The sequence below is a fragment of the Myotis lucifugus genome, unplaced genomic scaffold (genome assembly GCF_000147115.1).
Source record: "Myotis lucifugus unplaced genomic scaffold, Myoluc2.0 scaffold_428, whole genome shotgun sequence".
Lineage (NCBI taxonomy): Eukaryota > Metazoa > Chordata > Mammalia > Chiroptera > Vespertilionidae > Myotis > Myotis lucifugus.
This window is the reverse complement of record NW_005871476.1, coordinates 24,783-48,304: the sequence shown is the minus strand read 5'-3', so window position 1 is coordinate 48,304 and position 23,522 is coordinate 24,783. Positions and strand designations below refer to the sequence as shown.

The window sequence follows — 23,522 nt, the reverse complement described above, 5'->3', positions numbered from 1 at the left end:
CCCACACACACACTTTTATTTACTTATTTATTTATTTATTTATATTTTTAAATATATTTTATTGATTTTTTACAGAGAGGAAGGGAGAGGGATAGAGAGTTAGAAACATCGATGAGAGAGAAACATCAATCAGCTGCCTCCTGCACACCTCCCACTGGGGATGTGCCCGCAACCAAGGTACATGCCCTTGACAGGAATCGAACCCGGGACCCTTGAGTCCGCAAGGCCGACGCTCTATCCACTGAACCAAACCGGTTAGGGCTATTATTTATTTATTTATTTTGGTCTTTGAAGAAAACAGTGAAAATGTCGCGCCGGGAACTGCTGAAGCCACCTGGTGACTGAAGGCCGCACCCTGAGGACGCAGCATAGAGATCTGTTTCAAGGAAACTTCTCATTCTGGGGGTTTTTTACAACGAACAGAAACCTTACCCCTGCCTAAAGCAGCGGTTCTCAACCTGTGGGTCGCGACCCCTTTGGGGGTCGAACGACCCTTTCACAGGGGTCGCCTAAGACCATCGGAAAACACATCTATAATTACATGTTGTTTTTGTGATGAATCACTATGCTTTAATGATGTTCAATTTGTAACAATGAAATTGGGGGTCACCACAACATGAGGAACTGCATTAAAGTGTCGCGGCATGAGGAAGGTTGAGAACCGCTGGCCTAACGCACCCCGAGTTCTGCTTTTTGTTTATCTGCTTGTTTGTGTCTGACGGTGAGGAGCCTCTAAGGTGGACTTGAACCCACAGAGTCAGTCACTGAGGAGCACTTGGCAAGTACAACTCACGGTGCATTCGGGTGTTAGGAGGGATGGAGGGTGAAACCACTTCTGTTTTGAAAAAAAATTTTTTGAGAAGTTCTTTAAAGTTAGGTCTACCCCCTCCCCACAGTGCTAACTGGCTTCGACACAGTAGCTGCTCTTCTGTTAATATTTCTGGGGGGGAACGTAAATATAATTATTGATCGACTCACCTGTTGTTTAATCGGCCTTCTTTCTGGCACCATGAAAGCAGAAAAATCATAAAAGTGTTACCACCCGTTTCTACAAAATTCCCTACTTCCTCCTCCAAGAGCTGGGCGTTTTGGGTCCCCCTCTTTATAATATCACTTTGGATTGAAATGTATGCATTTATGTGCATATCCCTCTGAGAGTGTAAGATCCTAAGGTCAAAATTATCTTGTAATTTATCTTTACTGCTGTACCTGATCTCATACTGAATCATGTCATCTAGAAGGCATTCAGAAAGGGGAAGGAAGGGAGGGACGAAGGAAGGAAGGAGGGAGGGAGGGAGGGAGGGAGGGAGGAAGGAAGGAAGGAAGGAAGGAAGGAAGGAAGGAAGGAAGGAAGGAAAGAAAATTAATAGAATGGTAATATTGCACTTAATCATATGTTTCGGATTCTGCAGTGTTTGTTTCTGTAGTTAGGCAATGCTGTCACCCCGACAAAAATCAGCCCGTGGTTGCTAAATAAAGAAGGTACAATGCGAAAAGAAGGAATAATTATAGCTCACACTTAGGCGGTGTTTCTCTGTTCCAGGCACTGGCCCAATCTATAGTGGGTGTCCGGGGGGGCTGGGGTAGGAAGGTGTAAACTCATTTAATCCTCAAATAGCCCTGTGAGGCGGATACTATTATTTATCGTCTCTAGGTTCCAGATGCTGAGATGGGGGCACTCCAGGGTTGCCTAGCTCTCCCGAGTTCAGAAGCTAGACTAGCAGAGCCGCGATTTTTACCCACAAAGCCTTGTTCTAAAGCCCCTTTTCCCGGATGGAGGCCACCTTTTTTTATGTCTTCAAGGGTTCACGGGCACTCAGGAGAGTAGCCATCCTGGGTGCCAGAACACCTCTGTGATGACACCAAAGTAAGGATTATTTTTTTATTCATTCATTCAACAATCATTTATCAAGCTAGACACTAGGCATTTGGATGGCCGAGAGCAATCTGCATAAGAGGTACAGGTACCAACTAAAGATCATATATTCATTCCATTTTTTTTTATTTTATTTTTTTAAAAATATATTTTATTGATTTTTCACAGAGAGGAAGGGAGAGAGATAGAGAGTTAGAAACATCGATGAGAGAGAAACATCGACCAGCTGCCTCCTGCACACTCCCTACTGGGGGATGTGCCCGCAACCCAGGTACATGCCCTTGACCGGAATCAAACCCGGGACCCTTCAGTCCGCAGGCCGACGCTCTATCCACTGAGCCAAACCGGTTTCGGCTTCATTCCATTTTTAAAAATGATACGTTTTTATTGACTTCAGAGATGGAGAGAGAGACAGAAACATCAACGATGAGCCCCACACTGGGGATCGAGCCTGCAACCCGGGCGTGTGTCCTGACCGGGAATCGAACCGTGACCTCCTGGTTCATAGATTGACATTCAACCACGGAGCCACGCCGGCCGGGCTGTTCATTTCATTTTTTTACTCTATTCATCCAGCTTGCCAACAAGATGAATGGAGTGCCAAGTGGTTGAATTACTTTCGTGTGAACCCACTGACCAGCTTCCTTGAAGGCGGCAGCTGTATTTGCCTCCCGCAGAATTTGCCAAACGCGATGCCATGAGCGATTTTTAAAAAGTAATAAAAAGTCCTGGAACAGAACTCTATAATTACCCTTGGAAAAATAATTAGCAGTTACAGCACGGGGGAACTGGCACCTAATCTTTCTTCGCTACACCTCAACGTTGCAGGTTGACCATGACTAGAAATGTATAGTAGCATAGTCTTCTAGAAGCTTCCAAAAAGAGTTGTTCACCCCAGATTTTTATGCTGGAAAGTCAAACCATAGTTTGTCACACTTTATGGATGGCTGGACCAATGACAGGGTTTATTTTCAGACATAGATTTTCAAATGATAGTGTTATTATTGCTCCTTCTGAGGGACTTTTTTTTAGTTCCCTTTTCTTCTTTTCTTACCCTAACTGAGACCCATACATACCTCAGGGTCCCTCCTGGTGTCTTCTATTGAGCACTAGCCCTTGAAATCCTCCTACAAAAGAAGGGGCTAGAGCTCCACATACCAGTGTCCTTTCTTGGAGATCTTTGGTGCAAGTTAGAAAAGTAAGACACCAGAAGCCTTCCTTTGGAGATAACTGTTCAAAATCCCTTTTCACCTGATATTTCACAACCGGTGTCCCGGTGCACGGATTCGTGCACATTGAAAGGAAATTAATTAGAAGAAATATTTTAATACCGCTATTCGTGTCTGGCTAATGAAAAGAAAATAGGATTCTACCAAGTCTCCTCTCTACCTACTCCAGGACTTCTGTGAGGATCAAATGAGATGAGGCACGGGAAAACGCTTCACAAACATTTGGTTGAACTGTAAAATGTTTGCACCTGGCTATAAAGCAAGTCGGGTTCCTGGGCTGAAGAAACTCCAAGGAGGCTAATCGATAGGGAGAGGAAGAGAGGTGTTGCTACATGACATCATTACCCGGCGCCCACAGCGACCGTTTCCAGGCTGGTCTGGGCTGTGGGCCGCATTTTGCACCATGGGGTCTTGGCAGCTTTGGCTGCGATTTGGTGGGGTATCGCTCTGGGGTGGTGGCCGGGCCTGTGTCCCACTTGGGGGAAGCCGAGTGTTGGTTTGTCAGCTCCAGGTCCGTGGTGCCATTTACTTTTAAATGGCCGGTGCAAATCATGGCAGCTCCTGCGTTGAGTGTCTGCACCCTGGTGGTCAGTGCGTGTCATAGCACTGGGTTAGGCAACTCTTTCTAGAAGACAAGATATTTGGTCTAAAATGAAATGAAATAAGATGGTGGGTAGAGGAAGACAGGGAGTTTTTTTTTGTTTGTTTAATTATTTGATTGGGTAGATCTTAAGGATAAAAACTACTTGATTATATTTATTTCCTCATGGAATGCACCCAATAGAATAGTACTTTACAAGTTGCCAGTTAAGTTGCATTCCAGTAGTAGCTTGTGAAAGCCATTGAGAAGTTTGTAGCTAGTACTTTTTTTTAAAGAGTAGAGGCCCAGTGCACAGGTAGGGTCCCTAGCAGCTGCCGGCTGCCTGCCGGGACCTTCCTTCATTCTGCGACACCCTCTGCTGGTCATCACACGTCATAGCAAGCAATTGAACTCCTGGTCGGTCAAACTCCCGCGGGGACACTTTGCATATTAGGCTTTTATATATATAGATAATGGAATAGGATGGAAATTGCCAGACTTCATTTACCCATAGCATGGATGAGTATTGTTTCATAAAACATTTGCTTCAATTAAATCTTCACATGTAAGAATACGCTTACTTGTCCTGCGGCATAATGAAAAATGTTTATCTTACTGTAGATTGCGGTAAAAACGTTGGCAAAGCCTTGTGGGAGAGAATCTTCTATCACTCTCCCAAGCGGTAAAAGGTTGTACTAGCCCATCCTCTGCCTGGATCGGACCTCACGCTACCTTGATTCTTCCCAGCACTGGCTATTATTCCCTGGACACTCCCTGAGTTCTTATCCAAGGTCCTTTTCACCTTTGTCGGCGTCTCCATAGCGACCTTAGATCAACCTGATCGGAATTATATCGCAGCTTTTCCTCTCCCTGTGGCGGTTTCACCTCCATGACCCCTGTCCTATTTCCACTGTAGCCTGCATATAACACTCCGAACTTGGCCCCACAGATTACCACTCCACAAACCACCTGTTCTGGTCCAGCTAACCCACAGCTTTCCCACGGCTGTGCTTCTGCTTGCATCCCTCCTCTCAGCTTCTCTGGTTTGTAATCGGTGTTCGAAGCGCAACTCGGAGGATCTCTTCCCCAGGAATTCATCCCTCACCTTCTTTCCTGTCACAAACCACAGACCGCAATAGGCGTTTAGCATGCTGACATGTGGAGTCACAATAAATATCAACTACATTAATGAGGCAGTGAGAGAGAATCACTTAACATTTGCTTCAACAGCTGCCATACGGATAGAAAGACGTGGGTCCTGTACAGTTTCAAAAATTCTAGAAATCCTAGTAGCAATTCCCAGCAAATGCCTGAGGACAGCCGGAACAGATGCGAGAGCATTTAAAGTTATGGTTGAGCGTCGACCTATGAACCAGGAGGTCACGGTTCCATTCCAGGTCAGGGCACATGCCCTGATTGCAGGCTCGATCCCCAGTGTGGGGTGTGCAGGAGGCAGCCGATCCATGATCCTCTCTCATCATTGTTGTTTCTATCTCTCTCTCTCCCTCTTTCTCCCTCTCTGAAATCAATAAAAATATACTTTAAAAAAATAAATAAAGTCGTGGTTGAAATGCAAAGGATTGTTCTCATTGCATGCCGTCAAATGGAGATTTTTCAGCGTGGCCTAATTCTTGTCCCCTGAGAGAACACTATATTCCAGGGACATTTACATTTTATTCATAGGGGAAATGAACATTGCTTTCTCTTAGCAGGATGTTCTTTGAAATATCATTTTCCATTGCCATGCAAACCCAAATAGAGGGTTTGCTTCTTAACATCTGTGTCAACTTGAGTCCGTCACTTCAGTTTTCCGGTCCTTCGTTCTGTCATCTATAAAAGGGAGTTGCTATGAATTCCATCATCTCTATCACATGGTGGTTAAGAGCAAACTAAAGATGCATGTAGGCCCTAACCGGTTTGGCTCAGTGGACAGAGCGTCGGCCTGCGGACTCAAGGGTCCCAGGTTCGATTCCGGTCAAGGTCATGTACCTTGGTTGCGAGCACATCCCCAGTAGGAGATGTGCAGGAGGCAGCCGATCGATGTTTCTCTCTCATCGATGTTTCTAACTCTCTATTTCTCTTTCTTCCTCTGTGTAAAAAAATCAATAAAATATATTTTATAAAAAAAGAATGCATGTAAAAGTAGAATGTAAATTTTTCTTAGCGGCCTATGAGCCATTCTTTTTTGCTCATTAAAGAAGGTCAGATCTGGTGCTCAAAGTATCCACACAGTAGGAGGATAGCAGCCGGCGCCTGCAAAATGTGCCCAGTAGCTTCTTAGGTGGGAAATTCACGTTAGCTTAAAAATCAGTATCTGTTTTTCCAAGTACTGTCTTCTGTAGAGGAAGCGTATCTTCGTTCCTTTGGAAAGATGAGTTGGCATAACAACTTCATGATCTCCACCGCCCACTGATGAGCTCATGGGGCCCAATGGATTCCGTTGAGCTGTGTGTCTGTTTCAATTTCTCTACAGTAAACGTTTAGAGAATTCCCTGTGTCATGCCCGTTTTAGACGAGTTTAAAAACAGATCACGTAACATCTGGTTTCATATGATGCCCCTTGCTCACCCATTCCCTAGACAGGCCCAAGTTCATTCATTGTCTTCCATGTTAGTCAGCGCCTAACACCAACTAGAACGTCGCAGGCTGGCCCTTTAGAAGGCAGGTAAAGAGCGTTTATCCTCCCCAAAGGAACCCAACCCCAAACAAGGGACTGGGTCTGGCAAGAAGAAAAGAAGCCAGACTCAGCCACACAGTACAAGTGCACTGTGGGGAGGCGGTCGTGTTCTCTCACCGGGGCTGCGTCCCTTGCCGATGGCCCTGTGAGTGACTAGTTGAGAATTCTTGGTCTCCGGGGCTCTCAACAACCTCAGGGCTGCTTCTGCGTCTACTGTACATGTGCTTCTTTTGTTGGACTGCCCTTCGTTATAATTCCCATTAAGGATCTCACCGTTTGTCTGATAGAAATTTGATGAACCAAACAGAAATGAGACAGAAATAGTGCATGTGTCTTTTTGTGTGTGTGTGTGTGTGTGTGTGTGTGTGTGTGTGTGAGAGAGAGAGAGAGAGAGAGAGAGAGAGAGAGAGAGAGAGAAGAGATAATGAGGAGATAAATAGATAAATTAGGGCTTCGAAAATCTCAAAGGGCTCTATCTGAGTACTTGTTCCAGTATGTGAGCAGATGCAGCTCTCTCCTCTGGAAAGGTGGGATCCGTGGCCCTTCATCTATCATTCATAGAGCCCATCTCCACCTAAGAGGAGCGCATGACCGCTCTCACCAAACCCCCAGTCACCTGCCCCGTCCGAGAAAGAAGGCGGGGGGAGGACAAGGGCTTCAGCTTTCACGTGGAAATGTCATATTTCCTGTGGCTTCAGGTGGATGGGCAGTGTCATTACCGTAGTTGTGGTGTGACATAATCTCAGTCTGAACCACATTCTCTCTCCAGCTCTGTGGGTTGTACTTCGTTGTATGTTTTTATTCATTTGCAAAATAATAATAATAATGCTTATGCCACAGCTTTCATTGTGAGAGGCAAGCTGGGTGATGTTATCTGTAGGCTTATGTGAAGGGATAATATTCCTCTTCAAAAAACACCAACTTGGTGGATTCTCCGAATAAGTCACTGCAGGTCTTCTAACTAATAAGATGCACAAAGGGTGTGGGTCGGATCATAGCACCACTTCCCATCTCTTCGCCTTTGCGAGCTCACAGAGTCCTTTCATGTGCATTATCCTGTTGGGTATTTGCAAAATGCATTAGATAGATAAGCGGGCAATTATTATTTGCTCTATTTTGTAGATGAATTACTCCCCACCCCCCTTAGCTCATAGCTTGATCCCAGACCTTCTGTTCTAAATGCCTTATTCTCCTTCCATTATATGCCTTGTATCCCATCTTGCAATAGTCTTCTACTAAATAGGGAGTCATCACATCTAATGCTTTGGAGTAGAAACCCAATGTGCTCTGTCCGGGAAGCAAACTGTGACCTCCTGGTTCATCGGTCGACGCTCAACCACTGAGCCACGCTGGCCAGACCTGGCATCCATGTTTTGATTGTAAGAGAGTAGACTCAAGCTCTCTAGCAGGAAGGAAGGCATATCCCTTTTTTCATTTTCTCATGAGATTGCTGAGAACTATTGTCAGGAGGACGGCAGCCAGTTCTGATTCCCTTGGCAGGGGAATCTTGTTTTCCTAAGAAAAACAAAATCATCCTATCTAACAAAAGAGTAATATGTAAATGAACCATCACTCCGCGACAAAGATGGAGGCGCCCATAGTGGCTGGGGCAAGGGACACTGGCATCATTGCAGGCCAGGCTGAGGGACCCCCTCCCTCTTCCCGTGCATGGATTTCGTGCACCAGGCCTCTAGTGGGAGATATAAAAAAGAAACCGTTACTGGGCTGGAAGTTACACATTTGCATGTCTAGGCTTGGACCTCCTCTGCATAGGGATTTTCTGTGCACTAGCCCACCGTGAGTTCTAACTTTTTCTCCCGGGAGCTGAGCAGAAGGAGTGGCTGGTTGCACAAAGCCCTCTGCGGAGAGCTTCCTTTCAGAGATGATCAACAGGAAGGCGGGCGGTTTTGCACATCCCCGACTCTAGTCTCCTGTATGTGAAGGGCGAATCAGAAAAGTCACGTTGCATTTCCCTTTCTTTACAGTTAGCTGTTCAGTGGGTTGGAAAGATCAATAGAGCTGTACAAAGGCTCCTGAGAGTAAAATCCATTTTCACGTTGTAGGGGCCTCGGATGGGCAGCCCCAGCAGAGGCACAGTAACGGGAAATTCTTTTCCTTTCGCCTTTCTAAAATTTACTCATCGGTCTCAAAAAAAAAATCCTAGGAAATTGAAATTTAAAAGTCAATCTTTGAAATAAGGAAACCAGAGAACGTCACGCTGAGGAAAAGGTCAGGCTCCGCAGCAGCAGAAACCAATTTAAAACTTGGGGAAAAGCATGAAACACAAGGCAAATAGCCACCTCATCACACGTGTACTGACTTTGAGTGTGTGCATCCGAAACAGATAAGCCTTCATCATCGGTGTGAGGATGCTTTTGTCCTTTTAAAGTGCTTTGGCCTTACCTTCATGTTGTAATCCTTTCTATCCACATTTTAAATGAGGGTCGGGCATGGTATTAATTCTTAGACTAAGCAGGCTGGATGAACGGAGGATTAGCACTAATCGAGGTGGTGACTGAAGGTCAGCCTTTGGACCAGTCCTGATAAAACAATACTAACATCATCTCAGGGACGAGTCTGAGCCTCCATTTACAAAGGAAGCTATCCTCCAGTAAATTAGTTAAGTCATACATCTGGGTATCACATAATTAAAAACATGTGTGTGCCTAGCCGGTGTGGCTCAGTGGTTGAGTGTTGACCTATGAACCAGGAGATCACGGTTCGATTCCCGGTCAGGGCACATGCCCGGGTTGCAGGCTCGATCCCCAGTAGGGGCCATGCAGGAGGCAGCCAATCAATAATTCTCTCTCATCACTGATGTTTCTCTTTCTCCCTCTCCCTTCCTTTCTGAAATCAATAAAAATATATTTTTAAAAAATAGTAAAGTAGAGGTTATATTTCTTGAGATGGATGAGAGATGCTTTATTTAAAAACAAAACTGCCCTACCTGTTTGGCTCAGTGGATAGAGCGTCGGCCTGCGGACTGAAAGGTCCCAGGTTCAATTCTGGTCAAGGGCATGTACCTTGCTTGCGGGCACAATCCCAGTGGGAGGTGTGCAGGAGGCAGCTGATCGATGTTTCTCTCTCATTGATGTTTCTAACTATCCCTCTCCCTTCCTCTCTGTAAAAAATCAATAAAATTTATAAAAAATAAATAAATAAAACCAACATCCATGAATCAGAAAAAAAAATGTGTCTTCTGCCTTCTCTAAAATTGCCAGAGCATAAAATCTCAATGTCGCCAAATTAGTTACTGCTTTTGAAAAGGTACATCTCCTAGTTCATTCAAGATGAACAAGGTCAGATTTAAATGCAACTGGGTTCTACTAGTGTATGTTTTTTAGTCATAATTAGTCATGTAAACACGAGGCTTTTCACATGAAAAGAGTAATTCTGGGTTACGATACTATTGCCAACTGTAACATGGGGGGAAATTACACCAATTAAAGCAGCTTTAATTAAATCATTGCAAGCAGAAAACAGTTGTGGTTGCAAATTTTAAGCTCATTGCTATTCTTATTTAACCTTTTTTAGAAAACTATTCTACTTTGTCTGTTTTCACCGCCGAGCTCAGAAGCGCCAATCTCATCTTTAGAATGGCTTCTTGAAGAAAAAAGAATTATAGGCAGGTTTTAAGTTACGTGATAAATGCCACCACCGAATTGTCTGAGGTATTCAAGAGGCACTTCAGTGACCCCTTTCTCCCATGTTTAATTTATTTTTTTCATTTTTCCCACTTTTTTTTATAGCTCACACTTAACATGATGATTACACACAATAACTTGAAAGCATGTACCACGCATACAGTCTCTCATTTCTGTTTCTAAATGTCTGTGCTTAAGGGCAGATTACCATACGAAGTTGGAAAAACTTTCTTTGAACTTTTGGTTGGTTCATTTCTCTTTCAGACCCACAGAGCACAAAACCATTAACTTTATTTCATACAAATGTTTTGCTTACAGTCAGGGTGTCCGTAAAGTTCTTGGCTTCATGAATTCAATATGACTGATATTATGATACAGTTCTGGCAAGTATGGTTACAAGTAAACGTAATTAGCCTCTCATCATCCTTTTTTTAAAATTTTAAATTCTTTATTGCTTAAAGTATTACATAAAGTCTCCTTTTTCCCCCCATTGACCTCTCCCCGGCCGCCCCCACCCCCCAGAATGTGCTCTCCCCCCCTGACCCCCCCCGCCCCGTCTGTGTCCATTGGTCATGCTCATATGCGTGCATACAAGTCCTTTGGTTGATCTCTTATCCCTCACCCCCCACCTTCCCTCATAGGTGGGACAGTCTGTTCAATGCTTCTATGACTCTGGTTCCATTTTTGTTCATCAGTTTATGTCGTTCATTATTCTTTTTTAAAAAATATATTTCATTGATTTTTTTTACAGAGAGGAAGGGAGAGGGATAGAGAGTTAGAAACATCGATGAGAGAGAAACATCGATCAGCTGCCTCCTGCACACTCCCCACTCCCCACTGGGGATGTGCCCGCAACCAAGGTACATGCCCTTGACCGGAAGCAAACCTGGGACCCTTGAGTCCACAGGCTGACGCTCTATCCACTGAGCCAAACCGGTTAGGGCAGTCGTTCATTATTCTTAAGAACATTAGGGACCTAGCTAGGTTTCAAGGCAGTGAATTTTTATTTCCTCAGTGGTTGGGCGTTCCCTGCCCGGGGTTCCCTCTTGAATCATTACTTCCTCTCCTCAGCGGTGTAGCTGTGTAGGACGCGTCTCTATCATTTCGCTGAGAGCATGGGGGCGGGGGGGGGGCGCGAGTGGGGGACACCCTTTCACCTGAGCCGAGTTAGAAATACATCACAAGCACCCAAGTGACAGCTAAGCTGTTTGAGCGAAAAGGCTAATTATGAATTCCTGGGGAAAGAGCCGTGTGTTGGAGTCCAGTAGCCTCTTTCATCTTGGGAGCTGACACATGACCGTGAACGTGAGCATCACCTCTACCAGCGGGAAGACAGGCTCATAAGCAGCCACTGCTTGACCCTCAGGGTTTGAAAGAAACAATTCCGCTGAGAAGCAAGCAGAGGAGTCTCTGCATTAAGTGAAGAAAATCATCAGAATGTCTTAGCTTATAGCACATTAAGCTCTCCTGTGCCACCATTTTTGACTCGGCCTATTTTTTACACCAAATGTTAGATTTTTTTTTTTTAAGTATTTCCAACATCTGAAGGCAAAATCTTAAATCAACTTGGATTTTTGCTCTGGATCGCTCAGAAAAATAAAACGTGTGCCATTAGTTAAAATTTCATGTCTCTTCCTTTATTCTTGAGCCTCCCTGTGGGCCAGCACTTTCTGTATTAGCCAGGGGTCCTCAAACTTTTTAAACAGGGGGCCAGTTCACTGTTCCTTAGACCGTTGGAGAGCCGGACTATAGTTTAAAAAAAAACTATGAACAAATTCCTATGCACACTGCACATATCTTATTTTGAAGTAAAAAAAACAAAACGGGAACAAATACAATATTTGTATTTGCATGTGGCCCGCGGGCCGTAGTTTGAGGACCCCTGGATTAGCAATACAAAAATGGGCAAGGTGAGGTTTCTCTCCTCCAGAAGTTCAAGTCTAAGGGAAAACCGATAGTTTGAGAGTGACAATAACAGCAATGTGAAGAGTTCCATAATAGAGGTATAAAACATTTTAAACAAATTGAGCTGCAGATATTCTCCAAATTACTTTGCAAGAGACCATTGTTTTTACATACTCTTTTCAGAGAATAGCTCATTAGCTTGCATAGATAAAGGATTGCTTTTGCAAAGAGGATTTCATCTCAATTCAATTCAATATTGGGATCCACTAATGAACTTCAAGAGGCAAATTCATCAAGCAAATATGAGAGCAGAAACATTTTCATTTTGTCAGAAATAGATGCAATCTCATTTCCCCTTTCTTCTAAATATTATTTTTTCCCCATCGTTTTCATAGTCCTTGCTTAGATGCAGAAATTATTCTTCCTGACATGTCTTCTAGCCAAACCCCCTATCTTCCAGATGCCAGCACACAGTCGGTCTTCTGCAGGAAATCTAAGCTGGTCCATGGGCATCTTTGTCTGCTTTGTGATGGGCAATTTATTACTCCAGTAAATGCCTGGCATTTGACCACAGCTGTCTTTGCCAACTGGATTATAAAGGAAAGCGTCTGTGGCATTCTAGTACAGTGATGAGGAAAGACGATGATGATGATGGCAATGATGATGATGATGAGAGCATTATGGCAAATATCTAATGAGCATTGTTCCATTAATTATCACCTGTAATAAGATGCACACTATTATTATCCCTCTGTTACAGATGGAAAAAACGGAGTCTTAGAGCAATAGCGTAACTGATCCATTTCATTCTGTTTGCACTGATGTTACAGTGCGCTGACAGTTGCAAACAGATATATTAGTAGAAGGTCCTGTTCAGTTTTATCCACTCATCTCTCTGTCTCCGGTTGGGAGATAGGTAGATAGATAGATAGATGATAGATAGGTAGATAGATGATAGATAGATAGATAGATAGATAGATAGATAGATGATAGATAGATAGGTAGGTAGATGATAGATAAATAGATAGATAGATAGATAGATAGATAGATAGATAAATGATAGGTAGATGATAGATAGATGATAGATAGATAGATAGATAGATAGATAGATCTATTACTCGTATCTAGGTAATGGGTAATATACATCTTCTTTTGAGATACTGGAATCTTTTGGACTTAAATTGTCCCAAAGAGCCCTAGCCGGCTTGGCTCAGTGGATAGAGCGTCAGCCTGCAGACTGAAGGATCCCAGGTTCGATTCCGGCCAAGGGCACATGCCTGGGTTGCGGGCTCGATCCCCAGTGCGGGGTGTGCAGGAGGCAGCCGATCAATGATTCTCTCTCATCATTGATGTTTCTATCTCTCTCTCCTTCTCTCTTCCTCTCTGAAATGAATAAAGAAAAATATTTAAAAAATGCTTATTTAAAAAATAAATAAATAAATTGTCCCAAAGAATTTGATCATTGATTAGAGTTACTTTTCATAGCCCCTCGTCCCCCTGGCTGCCCAGCTTGCTCTATGAGTTGGTCTGCTTTGAACATTCTCCTCATCCAATTGGCTATTGCTAATCGTGAGAAAGCAGGTAACCCAGTGAGTAAAAACCATGCTTGATAGGAAATCGTCGGAGTGAATGCGTAAGGGAATTTCCGTAAATGCAGCAGATGCATTTTTACACGTGGCCCTCGGGACTGATTTTAGCTTTTAGGAACTAGATTTTTTCCGTCTGTCTTTGCCTCAAGAGGAAACCCAAACGGTGGCTTCTAGGGCTTCTGTTTTCCTTCTCGGTGAGTTCAGGAGAGAGAATAATACTAATGAAGTGTGCATTTTGCTATGACAGTGGTCTCTGACAGTTACAGAAATAAGCACTTTTATCTCAACCTTTCCAAGCAGAGCATGTACAACTAGGAGAGAAGCATTATTCACAACGCCTCTTAGTAGGTTAATGGAGCCTGAAATGGCCACTCTCCCTGCTGTTTTCTCCATCATTTTTAACCAAACTTCAAATATGAATGTTTCAGAGTCTCGCAAGGTAGGAGTATCCCATTATTCTTAGCTGAGCACGACGGATGTACAACATTGTTATGAAAACTGGTTTTTATGAAAAATGCAACTTCTGAAAGGTTTTCATTGTTTTGTCATTGTCATGTAGATGGAGGACGTCATAGCACGCATGCAAGATGAGAAAAACGGAATTCCCATTCGCACTGTCAAAAGCTTTCTTTCCAAGATCCCTAGCGTCTTCTCTGGTAAGTTTGGCTCCGTATGGCTCTGTGTTGTCCATGTCTTCCCCAGAACTAAAATCTCGTCTAGCTTTTCACTCAGGAAACTCTCAAACGCATGACTCAGTCGCTACTGACAAAATGCTAACGCCATTTCACATCATGTTGGACACTTGAGATGATGATAAAACAAAACAAAGGAGCAGAAATCATGACCCCATGCTTAGTTGCAAAGACATAGAGAACGAAGGCGAAAGGACAGAAACAATCTCAAAATAAAGATGTTTGGGGCAAACGTGATGTCGACTGTAGATAGGAGTTAGAAGAGTGAAAAAAAATCAATTGCGGGGGGGAGTCAGGAGAATATTTGTGAAGATCAGTGATGAGCTGAGTTTCAAAAATGAGCCCACCGGTGTGGCTCAGTGGTTGAGCATCAGCCTATGAACCAGGAGGTCACGGTTCGATTCCCAGTCAGGGCACATGCCCGGGGTTATGCGCTCGATCCCAAGTAGGGGGCGTGCAGGAGGCAGCCGAGCAATGATGCTCTCTCATCATTGATGTTTCTCTCTCTCTATTTCTCTTTCTCCCTTCATCTCTGAAATCAATGAAAATATATTTAAAACAGAAACAAAATCTTTAACAAGACTCCCTACCCGACGGTCACACTAGCCTCATGGAATGTTCCCTCTTGCTTTCTTGGTCTTAGCCACAGAGGCCACTGTTCATTTCTGATACTTCACTCAACTCTCCGTTGCCATGGCCACCTTCCACCACAGAGCTGTTTCTTCTATCTGGAATGCTTCCTCCCCTTTGCTGGGGGTGGGGGGTCCCTCCATTCCCTTTGCTCAACTTAGACCTACTCATCTCAGGGCTACCCCAGTTTCCTTCCTTAAATACACTCATCCAGCCTCAGGTAGTACCTCCGGAAATACCCACCGCCACCACCTCACGCCCCGCAAATTCACCGAAAGCGAGACACGTCTATTGGCATGCCACCCCGTGACCCTTCAGGGCGTGTGTGTGTTCTCTCATATGCCGGACAGTCAATATTGGGGTGATTCTAGATCCTGGTGAAGCAAGCCTTCCCCTGTTGGATGCATTTCATGTCTTTCAATGGATTGACCGGGAGCTGGCTGTGTTCCCCATGTAGCCACAGCAGGCAGCGAGCCGGAATTCTCTCTTCGGTTCCCTGTGAATGGTGTAGGTTTTCATTAAAATTGAATATGCCACGGAGATCAGAAAGGCTTGCCGGTGGCAGCTATCAAAGAAAACGGGCTGTTTAACGTTTCTGAAGGTTGAACTTTTAGGGCATGAATTCTCCGGAGCCAGAGAAGCTGGTGCGCGCTCCAAATCGCTAAGCACCGTCAATGGGGAAATCGTCAGAAATGAGGAGGGAGTTCCGGCCGGCCATTCCTCTAGTTCACGCAGAGCTCTTTTCTGGTTTTTTATTATTAGTTTGAAACGGTGCTTCATTCCAGGAATGTAGGTGATTATGGAGTTGAATCTCTTTGCTCCTTTTCTTTTGTAATTTCAAACGATTCCTCACTGACTTGGTCCTCATTTAGGAGGAGCAGGATTTGTGGTCTCTGATGCAGGGCTGTTCTCAGCCATGAAACCCGAGGGGTATATATGAACTTAAAAAAATCAAGTTGCCTTGAGTCCTGGCCAGTTTTCTCAGTGGTTAGAGCATTGGGCCTCAGACTGAAGGGTCTCGGGTTCGATTCTGGGTCAAGAGCATGTGTCTCGGTTGCAGGCTCGATCCCTGCCCTGGTCGGGGCACGTGAGGGAGGCAACCAATCAATGTGTCTTTCTCACATCAATGTTTCTCTCTCTGTCTCTTCCCTTCCCTTCCACTCTCTCCAGGATTACCAAAACAAAACAAAAAAATCAAGTTGCCTTTAAATGTAATAATTTAAGCGTGTCCTTTATTTCTCTAAGGGTCGTATGGATATTTCTTAGTGTCATGGAGAGATGATCTTTGTAGATTTAACCTTATGTTGTGGGTCACGGCGCAGGTAAGGAGGAAAAGGAGCAAGCTTGGTGACGTGAGCTGGGCCAACGCAACTTTTAGTAGCTACGTAGTTTGCATCTAAATGTTTTTGAGAACCGCTTTCAAGATGCCTTATATGACTTAAAACTGATTATTTTTAGAGTCAGTGTTGAGACAGTAAGAATAAGGAAGGTGGAATAGATTTCCTTGGGAGACTCTAAGACTAGGTACTTCTGAGATGCTTTAAGAACCTAAGACACTTCTTTTTACTGTGAAATATTTTCTGTCTACCCTTGGGATGCCTATCCTGGATCTGACAGAAATTCAGAGAGAAACAGATTGCTTTTTGAAAACAATTCTCAAATCTTTGGGCAGAAATGGTGCTTCGAATATGTTGTTTGTATGCCATCCCAAAGAAAACTCAAGAATGCAGAAGGGAAATGTATGAACAGTTCCTAGGAGAAAAAAAGTGCCTTGACTATACTGGCAGTTCTTCAAGTCCAGTTCTGAAACAAATAAATTCAGGGGCAAAACAAGAAATGTTAACTAGATCGGCAAGAGACGTGAACATTGGCCACAAAGAAAGAAAAAAAGTCTTATTATTATTATTCTTTTTTGGTCATCTGGTCCACCTCTCTGGTAAAATGACAGGGCGACTGGCGTAGAGCAACTACACAGTCCACTCAGCTGGGAACACGAGAGGCTGAGCCGCCACATAATCAAGGAGATAATTTAATTTGTCTCTGCTGTGACAGTCTTCACCCCTCTCGGTTGTCATCCTTTCTTTCTCGTAAAATAGCAACACGCATGATTAGAAGCAGCGAAGAACTCCCAGGCACCGGTCCTAGGTCATGGCCTTTCTAATGGCCAGATGCTGCTGAGGAATGAGAAGCTTAGTTAGCTGTTTCGTGGGCTCTCGCTGCATTTGTCGAGAAATGATTTACTTCCAAACGCGGCTGCATCCGTTTGATCTGACCAAGAGGAAAAGCAAGCTCTGACTCATTTTGCCGCCACCAGAATGCTAGGCGAAACGGCAAGATTTCAGGGATTTTATTTTTAGCGGTAGCTTTCTCTACCGCCATGCGGACTGGGCCCAGAAACGCTTTTCTCTTTCATGGGAACTGTAGATGCTGGTCTGCTTCCTGCAATGCTTTCTTAGCATCTAAATTTGCTACTTTATTTATTTTTTATTTATTTTAAAATATATATATTTTATTGGTTTTTTACAGAGAGGAAGGGAGAGGGACAGAGAGTTAGAAACATCGATCAGCTGTCTCCTGCACACCCCCTACTGGGGTTGTGCCCGCAACCTAGGTACATGCCCTTGACCGGAATCGAACCTGGGACCCTTCAGTCCACAGGCCGACGCTCTATCCACTGAGCCAAACCGGTTAGGGCTATTTTTTATTTTTATTTTTTTTATTTCAGAGAGGAAGGGAGAAGGAGAGAGAGATAGAAACATCAATGGTGAAAGAGAATCATTGATTGGCTGCCTCCTGCACCGCCCCTACTGGGGTGGGGCATCGAGCCTGCAGCCCGGGAATGTGTCCTGACAGGGAATCAAATGAATGACCTCCTGGTTCATGGGTCAATCGATGCTCAACCCCTGAGCCACGCCGGCCGGGCCATTCCTGTCTTTGTGTTTCCCAGCACTGTGTTCTTCTTCATGGGATTTATTTCACCTGGCAATTTATCCTCAATGGACATGTGACACGATTCTTACCAAAGGCCATACACATCTGGAGAAGAAAAGAAATGGTGCATTTCAATGTGTAGCCCCTGTGGTACATGCAGTGTCCGGCACATACAGACACTCAGCCAATGTTAACGACTTCTCTTAGGACAGCTGATGGCGCGGACATTCGATTACACCCACGACACATCTCACTGCTCAGCGTCTCGGCCGTGGAAAGAGCACACATCTCATTATTTGCTCTGTCGGCATCCAGCGCTGCACGATGCTTTTATCTCTGCGGGGAGCACTGAAAAGATGGCATCTCTGCTCCGTTGGCGATTACTAGCTTCGATGGGCTGCAGAGTGGAGTACCAGGAAATTGAACGCAATTTTCCAATTTCTCCAGAGTCCAAACACACTCTCCGTTGAAGTTTTGTTATCTGGTTTACGCATCGACTCGCAAAGATAGACTCAGCCCGGTGTGCCCTGCAGCACTGTTTGCGGTGGCCCGTGGCAACAACCACAGTGTCCTTCGATAGAGGATTGGACAAGGAAGCTGTGGTACATATGCACTAGGAACTGCTCACTCGCAAGAGAAGATGCAATACTGCCATTTGCAAAAACATGGATGGATCTTGAGAATATCGTGCTAAGCGAAAAGAGTCAGACAGAACAGGCTCAAAACCATCTGATCTCACTTATATGTGGGATATAAAACTGAAACTCATAGACACAGGCAATAGTGTGGTTACCAGAGGGAAAAGGGGATGGGGGGTAGTAAAAGGTAAAGGGGGCCAAATATATGGGTGATGAAAGATGATTTGACTTTTGGTGGTGGGCACACGATGCAATATATGGAGCATGTATCATTGAAATGTACACTGAAAGCAATTTTATTAAGCAATATCACCCAACAAATTTAATTTTAAAAAGTTGATTTTTTTTTAGAACACTGGACATCCCCAAAATTAATGTAAATATTTTTCAAAGTCTATCTGAAATAGTGAAGAGGCTATATACAGGTTGGAAAGAAACCTGGATTTCAGTTTTACTTCTCGTGATGCAAAGGAAAACAGGAAATCTATATATATAAAAGCCTAATACGCTAAGTGTCTGACCGATAGGTCAACCGTTTGGTTGACTCGTCGACCAGGCGCTATGATGTGCACTGACCACCAGGGGGCAGACACTCTGACCAGTAGGTTAGCTTGCTGCTGGGGTCTGGCCAAACAGGACTGGGCGAGATGGGCTGGACACGCCCTGAAACCTCCCACAGTCCTTCCCTGGCCAGTTGGCCCCGATCGGCCCTGATCGCTGGCCAGGCCGAGGGACCCCCCCACCCATGCACGAATTCATGCACTGGGCCTCTAGTGTTAAATAACAGCTCGGGCTCTGGTGTATAAATGAACATGAATGGGTTTGGGTCTAACAACTACTGACATTTATTGAACGCTTACAGTGTGCTTGGCATTCAACAAATACTAGTTCTTCAGATATATTATTTTACATGTTAGTGTTCCTACAAAGATAAGTAAAATTCAGAGAAGCTAAATAGCCAGGTGATACTGTTAGTAAGCAGTAGAGGTGACATTTGAATCTAGGTAAATCTAGATTCCATAATCCGATTCAATAATCTGATTTTATAAAATCACAAAGAAGCACAGGTCACTGAAATATACATACGAATATATTATATATCATATAGATGCCTACTGTATGATATAACCTATCATAATATGATTCCATAAAATAATCCTTCCTTGTTTCATTCTGCATTTAGCATGAACAATGCCCCTTTCTTTACAGAGAAATCAGTCTAGTAAGAATGTTCTCAAGGTGACATGGGTAGGGACCAAGTGGCTATTTTTGTTTTAGGGACTTGGTTACTTTATTATTATTATTATTACTATTATTATTATTATTATTATTATTTTAATTTCCACCCAAGGATATTTTCCATTGATTTTTTTAGAGGGAGTGGAAGAGAGAGGGAGAGACAGGGAGAAACATAGATGTGGGAGAAACCCATCATTTGGTTGCCTCCTGCACGCACTCCAACCCGGGTCCCGGCCAAGGAGGAGCCTGCAACCGAGCTCCATGCCCTTGACCGGAATCGAACCTGGGACCCTTGGGTCTGCAGCTGACACTCTACCACTGAGCCACACAGCTAGGGCGGGACTTGGTTACTTTATAGCCTGGGGTGGGGGGGTTCATTCACCTGAGCACACTGGTGCGTATCCAGTGGGAAAGGCTGCGTTTATTGAGGCGATACTTGCAGGCGAGGAGGAGAAGAGAACAGCAGGCTGAGCCGTCCTGAAGGGCACTCGTGCAGTGGAAGGGAACAGAACAAAATCCGGATGAACACGGACAGAACAATGGCTGAAAGGCTCTAGAGAAAGAACCGTGCAGGCAGAACTGGGGCGATCGCGGGGTGCAGCTCCGCCAGGCAGCACGTTGTGATGTTTTTGCTGGAAGAGGGTCTGACCTTCACTTTGTGGAAAAAGCAACATCTGCGAGGCATGGTGGAGTGGAGCGCAATAGAGGGGGGTCTGGCCGCACCGAGGGCGCTGGACACACCTCCATTTCTGAGCACCACAGGGCATATTTGTATCCCAATTAGCCATTTCCCCTCCCCCTTTTCATTTATTCTTTGGTTCGGATTTCTACGAACTCAGATCATCTGCATAACTGCTCGGCTGGTTTCCGTGGAAACAGTTGAGCTTTCTGCGTAAATATAAGATTTTGTCCTAACTCCCCTTTGTCGCATTTTGGCACAAAGAAAATAATTTAGGTAGTTGTTTTTCAATTTCTTCTTTGAGACATTTTCTTATGGGAATCGTGCACAAAATTGTTTTTTTGTGTTTTTCTTTTTCCTGAGCCAATCCCATTTCCCTCCTGTAAATAGTACTCTACAGAGAAAGGAAGAGAGTTGATTTAAGATGCTCGGCCCAGCCCGGCTTGTGTGGCTCAGTGGTTGAGCATCAACCTATGAACCAGGAGGTCATGGTTCGATTCCTGGTCAAGGGCACATGCCCCGATTGCTGTCTCGATCCCCAGTGTGGGGCGTGCAGGAGGCAGCCGATCCATGATCCTCTCTCATCATTGATGTTTCTATCTCCCTTCTTCTCTGAAATCAATAGAAATGTATATTTTTAAAATAAACGATTAATGAGTTATAGGTATGACATTTTTTGGTTTTTAAAGCTTTTTGATACCAGACCTATGTTCCTCTTCGCCTAAGCCCTCGAGAATCCAAAAGGGAAGTAAAAATAGAACTAACGTTTTCTTTAAAAACTTAAAGAACCATCCTTCTTTGGACGAGACCAAGGAGGTTTCCTTTAATATTTGACTTTTCTCCGCTCCTGCGTTTGGCAGCATCTGGAAGCACAGATCTTATTGAAGTCATTCCTGGCTGAAAGCATTTCTGATCAAACACCAGGAAGCTAAAAATAAGTATTCTACCCCGTCTCCAGCGGTGACAGGATATTTCTCTGAACCTTTCTGATCCGGTGGCCTGCTAGCAAGAGGGCTGGAGCCATTGAAACAACAGCTCTAGAGCAGGCAAGTCCCCAGGTGCCTCCCCAATCCATGCAACTCCTAGTGGAGTCACTGAGTTTATTCTCTGGAAACGCTGGGAAGCTCCTGGTTGGAGAATTCCAGGCAGAAAAGGCCACTAAGTGCAAGGCTATATTATTGAACTTGGGGACCTTGTCCACCTTTCCCAGCCTATTTCCCGGGCCCTGACAGTCACCTGACACTTCCTGGCTGAGACCTGAGGGCCTTCACTTCTGAAGAAAGTCACTGACTCCAGAGCAATGGCCTTCCCATACCGGTATCTGTTTCATCCTAAAGGGATTATCCTATATAACAGAAGCCTAATATGCTAAGTGTCCGGTCGTCCATTCAACCAATCAAAGCGTAATATGCTAATGATATGCTAAGGCCACTCAACCGCTCGCAATGACGTGCACTGACCACCAGGGGGCAGACGGTCTGACTGGCAGGTTAGCTTGCTGCTGGGGTCTGGCAGATCGGGACTGAGCAAGATGGGCCAGACACGCCCTAGAGCCCTCCCGCAGTCCCTCCCTGGCTGGCCAACCTCCCGCGTCCCTCCCTGGCCCTGATTGTGCACCAGTGGGGTCCCTCGGCCTGGCCTGCACCCTCTCGCCATCCAGGACCCCTTGGGGATGTCGGGGAGCTGGTTTCGGCCCGATCCTGCAGGCCACGAATTCGTGCACCGGGCCTCTAGTCTATTAATATTAAGCTCAAGAAAAACTGGAGGTTAAAAGAAGGGAATAGGATGGGTGTCCCTCACCTCCTACATGAGCACTGCTCCATGCTCTCTGAATCATTTTTGATCAATAACATAGATGGTTGTGAATTGATCCCTCATTGTGCTGGTTGTAATTATATTGCCCCTTGTTCAGTCTATTTAGCATTACTCTACTGGCTTCCTCGCTTCTCCATATGGCCTCAATAGATTCTACCTGAATTAAAAAAAACAACCCAGAACTCATTTTGCCACTCCGGGCATGATGTTACAAACAAGTGCTAATTACAGAACGACTTGTGTTCTGTTATGTAACTGGCACACTTTGACAGCAGGAAGTATAGTGTTGGTATTTTTAAAGCTATTTATTGTGCCCTGGCCGGTTTGGCTCAGTGGATAGAGCGTCGGCCTGCGGACTGAAGGGTCCCGGGTTCGATTCCGGTCAGGGGCACAGGCCTGGGTTGCGGGCTTGGTTCCCAGTGGGGGGCGTGCAGGAGGCAGCCGATCAATGATTCCCTCTCATCATTGATGTTTCTATCGCTCTTTTCCTCTCCCTTCCTCTCTGAAATCAATAAAAATATATTAGAAAAAAGAAAAAAAAGCTATTTATTGTGTGTTGTTGTTGATGTTGTGTATTGAGGGGAGCTATGTGACTGTCTCCTGACTCTGTCATCCCAGGGACCTTGTGAGCTGTAATTTACAGGCACAGGGACAATAGCTTTGTCACAGCCTGTCCCTTCGCACGTCTCCCCGCCTTCTGCTTTCTTCAGCGCTTGGTACCTGAAGAGAGATTTTTTTTCTGCCCATCCCTGCCCGTGATACTGGATAGTTCCTCTGGCAACAGTCACGTGACTCCAATAAAGACCTCAAGATGCTTTTTAAACTCACACAATGGGTTGACATTTTAAAGTCCTTTGGGGAAATATAAGCGTGTGAGTCGGGATTATTTTTCACAAGTGTGCCGGCGAAGCGAAGAAAAGAATATGTTGAAGATGCTGAAATGGTAACCGAGGGTGACATGACGCAGTATTCGAGTTTACATCTCTCTTTCATTTGTGGTCCTTGGCTTTCTCGTTCCGTAAAAAGTGTGATGGTGCGTTTATCCTTATCAGCAAACATCAGGTAAAGGGGCAAGCTTGATGAGTCTCTAGATCGGCGGTTCTCAACCTGTGGGTCGCGACCCCTTTGGCGGTCGAACGACCCTTTCACAGGGGTCGCCTCAGACCATCCTGCATATCAGATATTTACATGACGATTCATAACAGTAGCCACATTACAGTGATGAAGTAGCAACGAAAATAATTTTATGGTTGGGTCACAACATGAGGAACTGTATTTAAAGGGCAGAAGGTTGAGAACCACTGCTCTAGACGAACGGTTCCCAGGACAGATCTGTTACGATGATTCTTCATGAGAGAATTCTTTGGTTGAATAATTGTGGGATATAATGTATGCTGT

At 44.6% G+C, this 23,522-nt stretch overlaps 1 protein-coding gene across 1 annotated transcript in view; it reads left to right on the top strand.

Moving 5' to 3' along the window:
• Positions 1-23,522, top strand: part of LOC102426760 (regulator of G protein signaling 7) — a 92,031-nt gene that overhangs the window by 50,026 nt on the left and 18,483 nt on the right. The window contains exon 2 of the mRNA XM_023744102.1: positions 14,060-14,156. Within this exon, the coding sequence (XP_023599870.1) occupies positions 14,060-14,156 (97 nt within the window). The remainder of the gene's footprint in view (positions 1-14,059; positions 14,157-23,522) is intronic.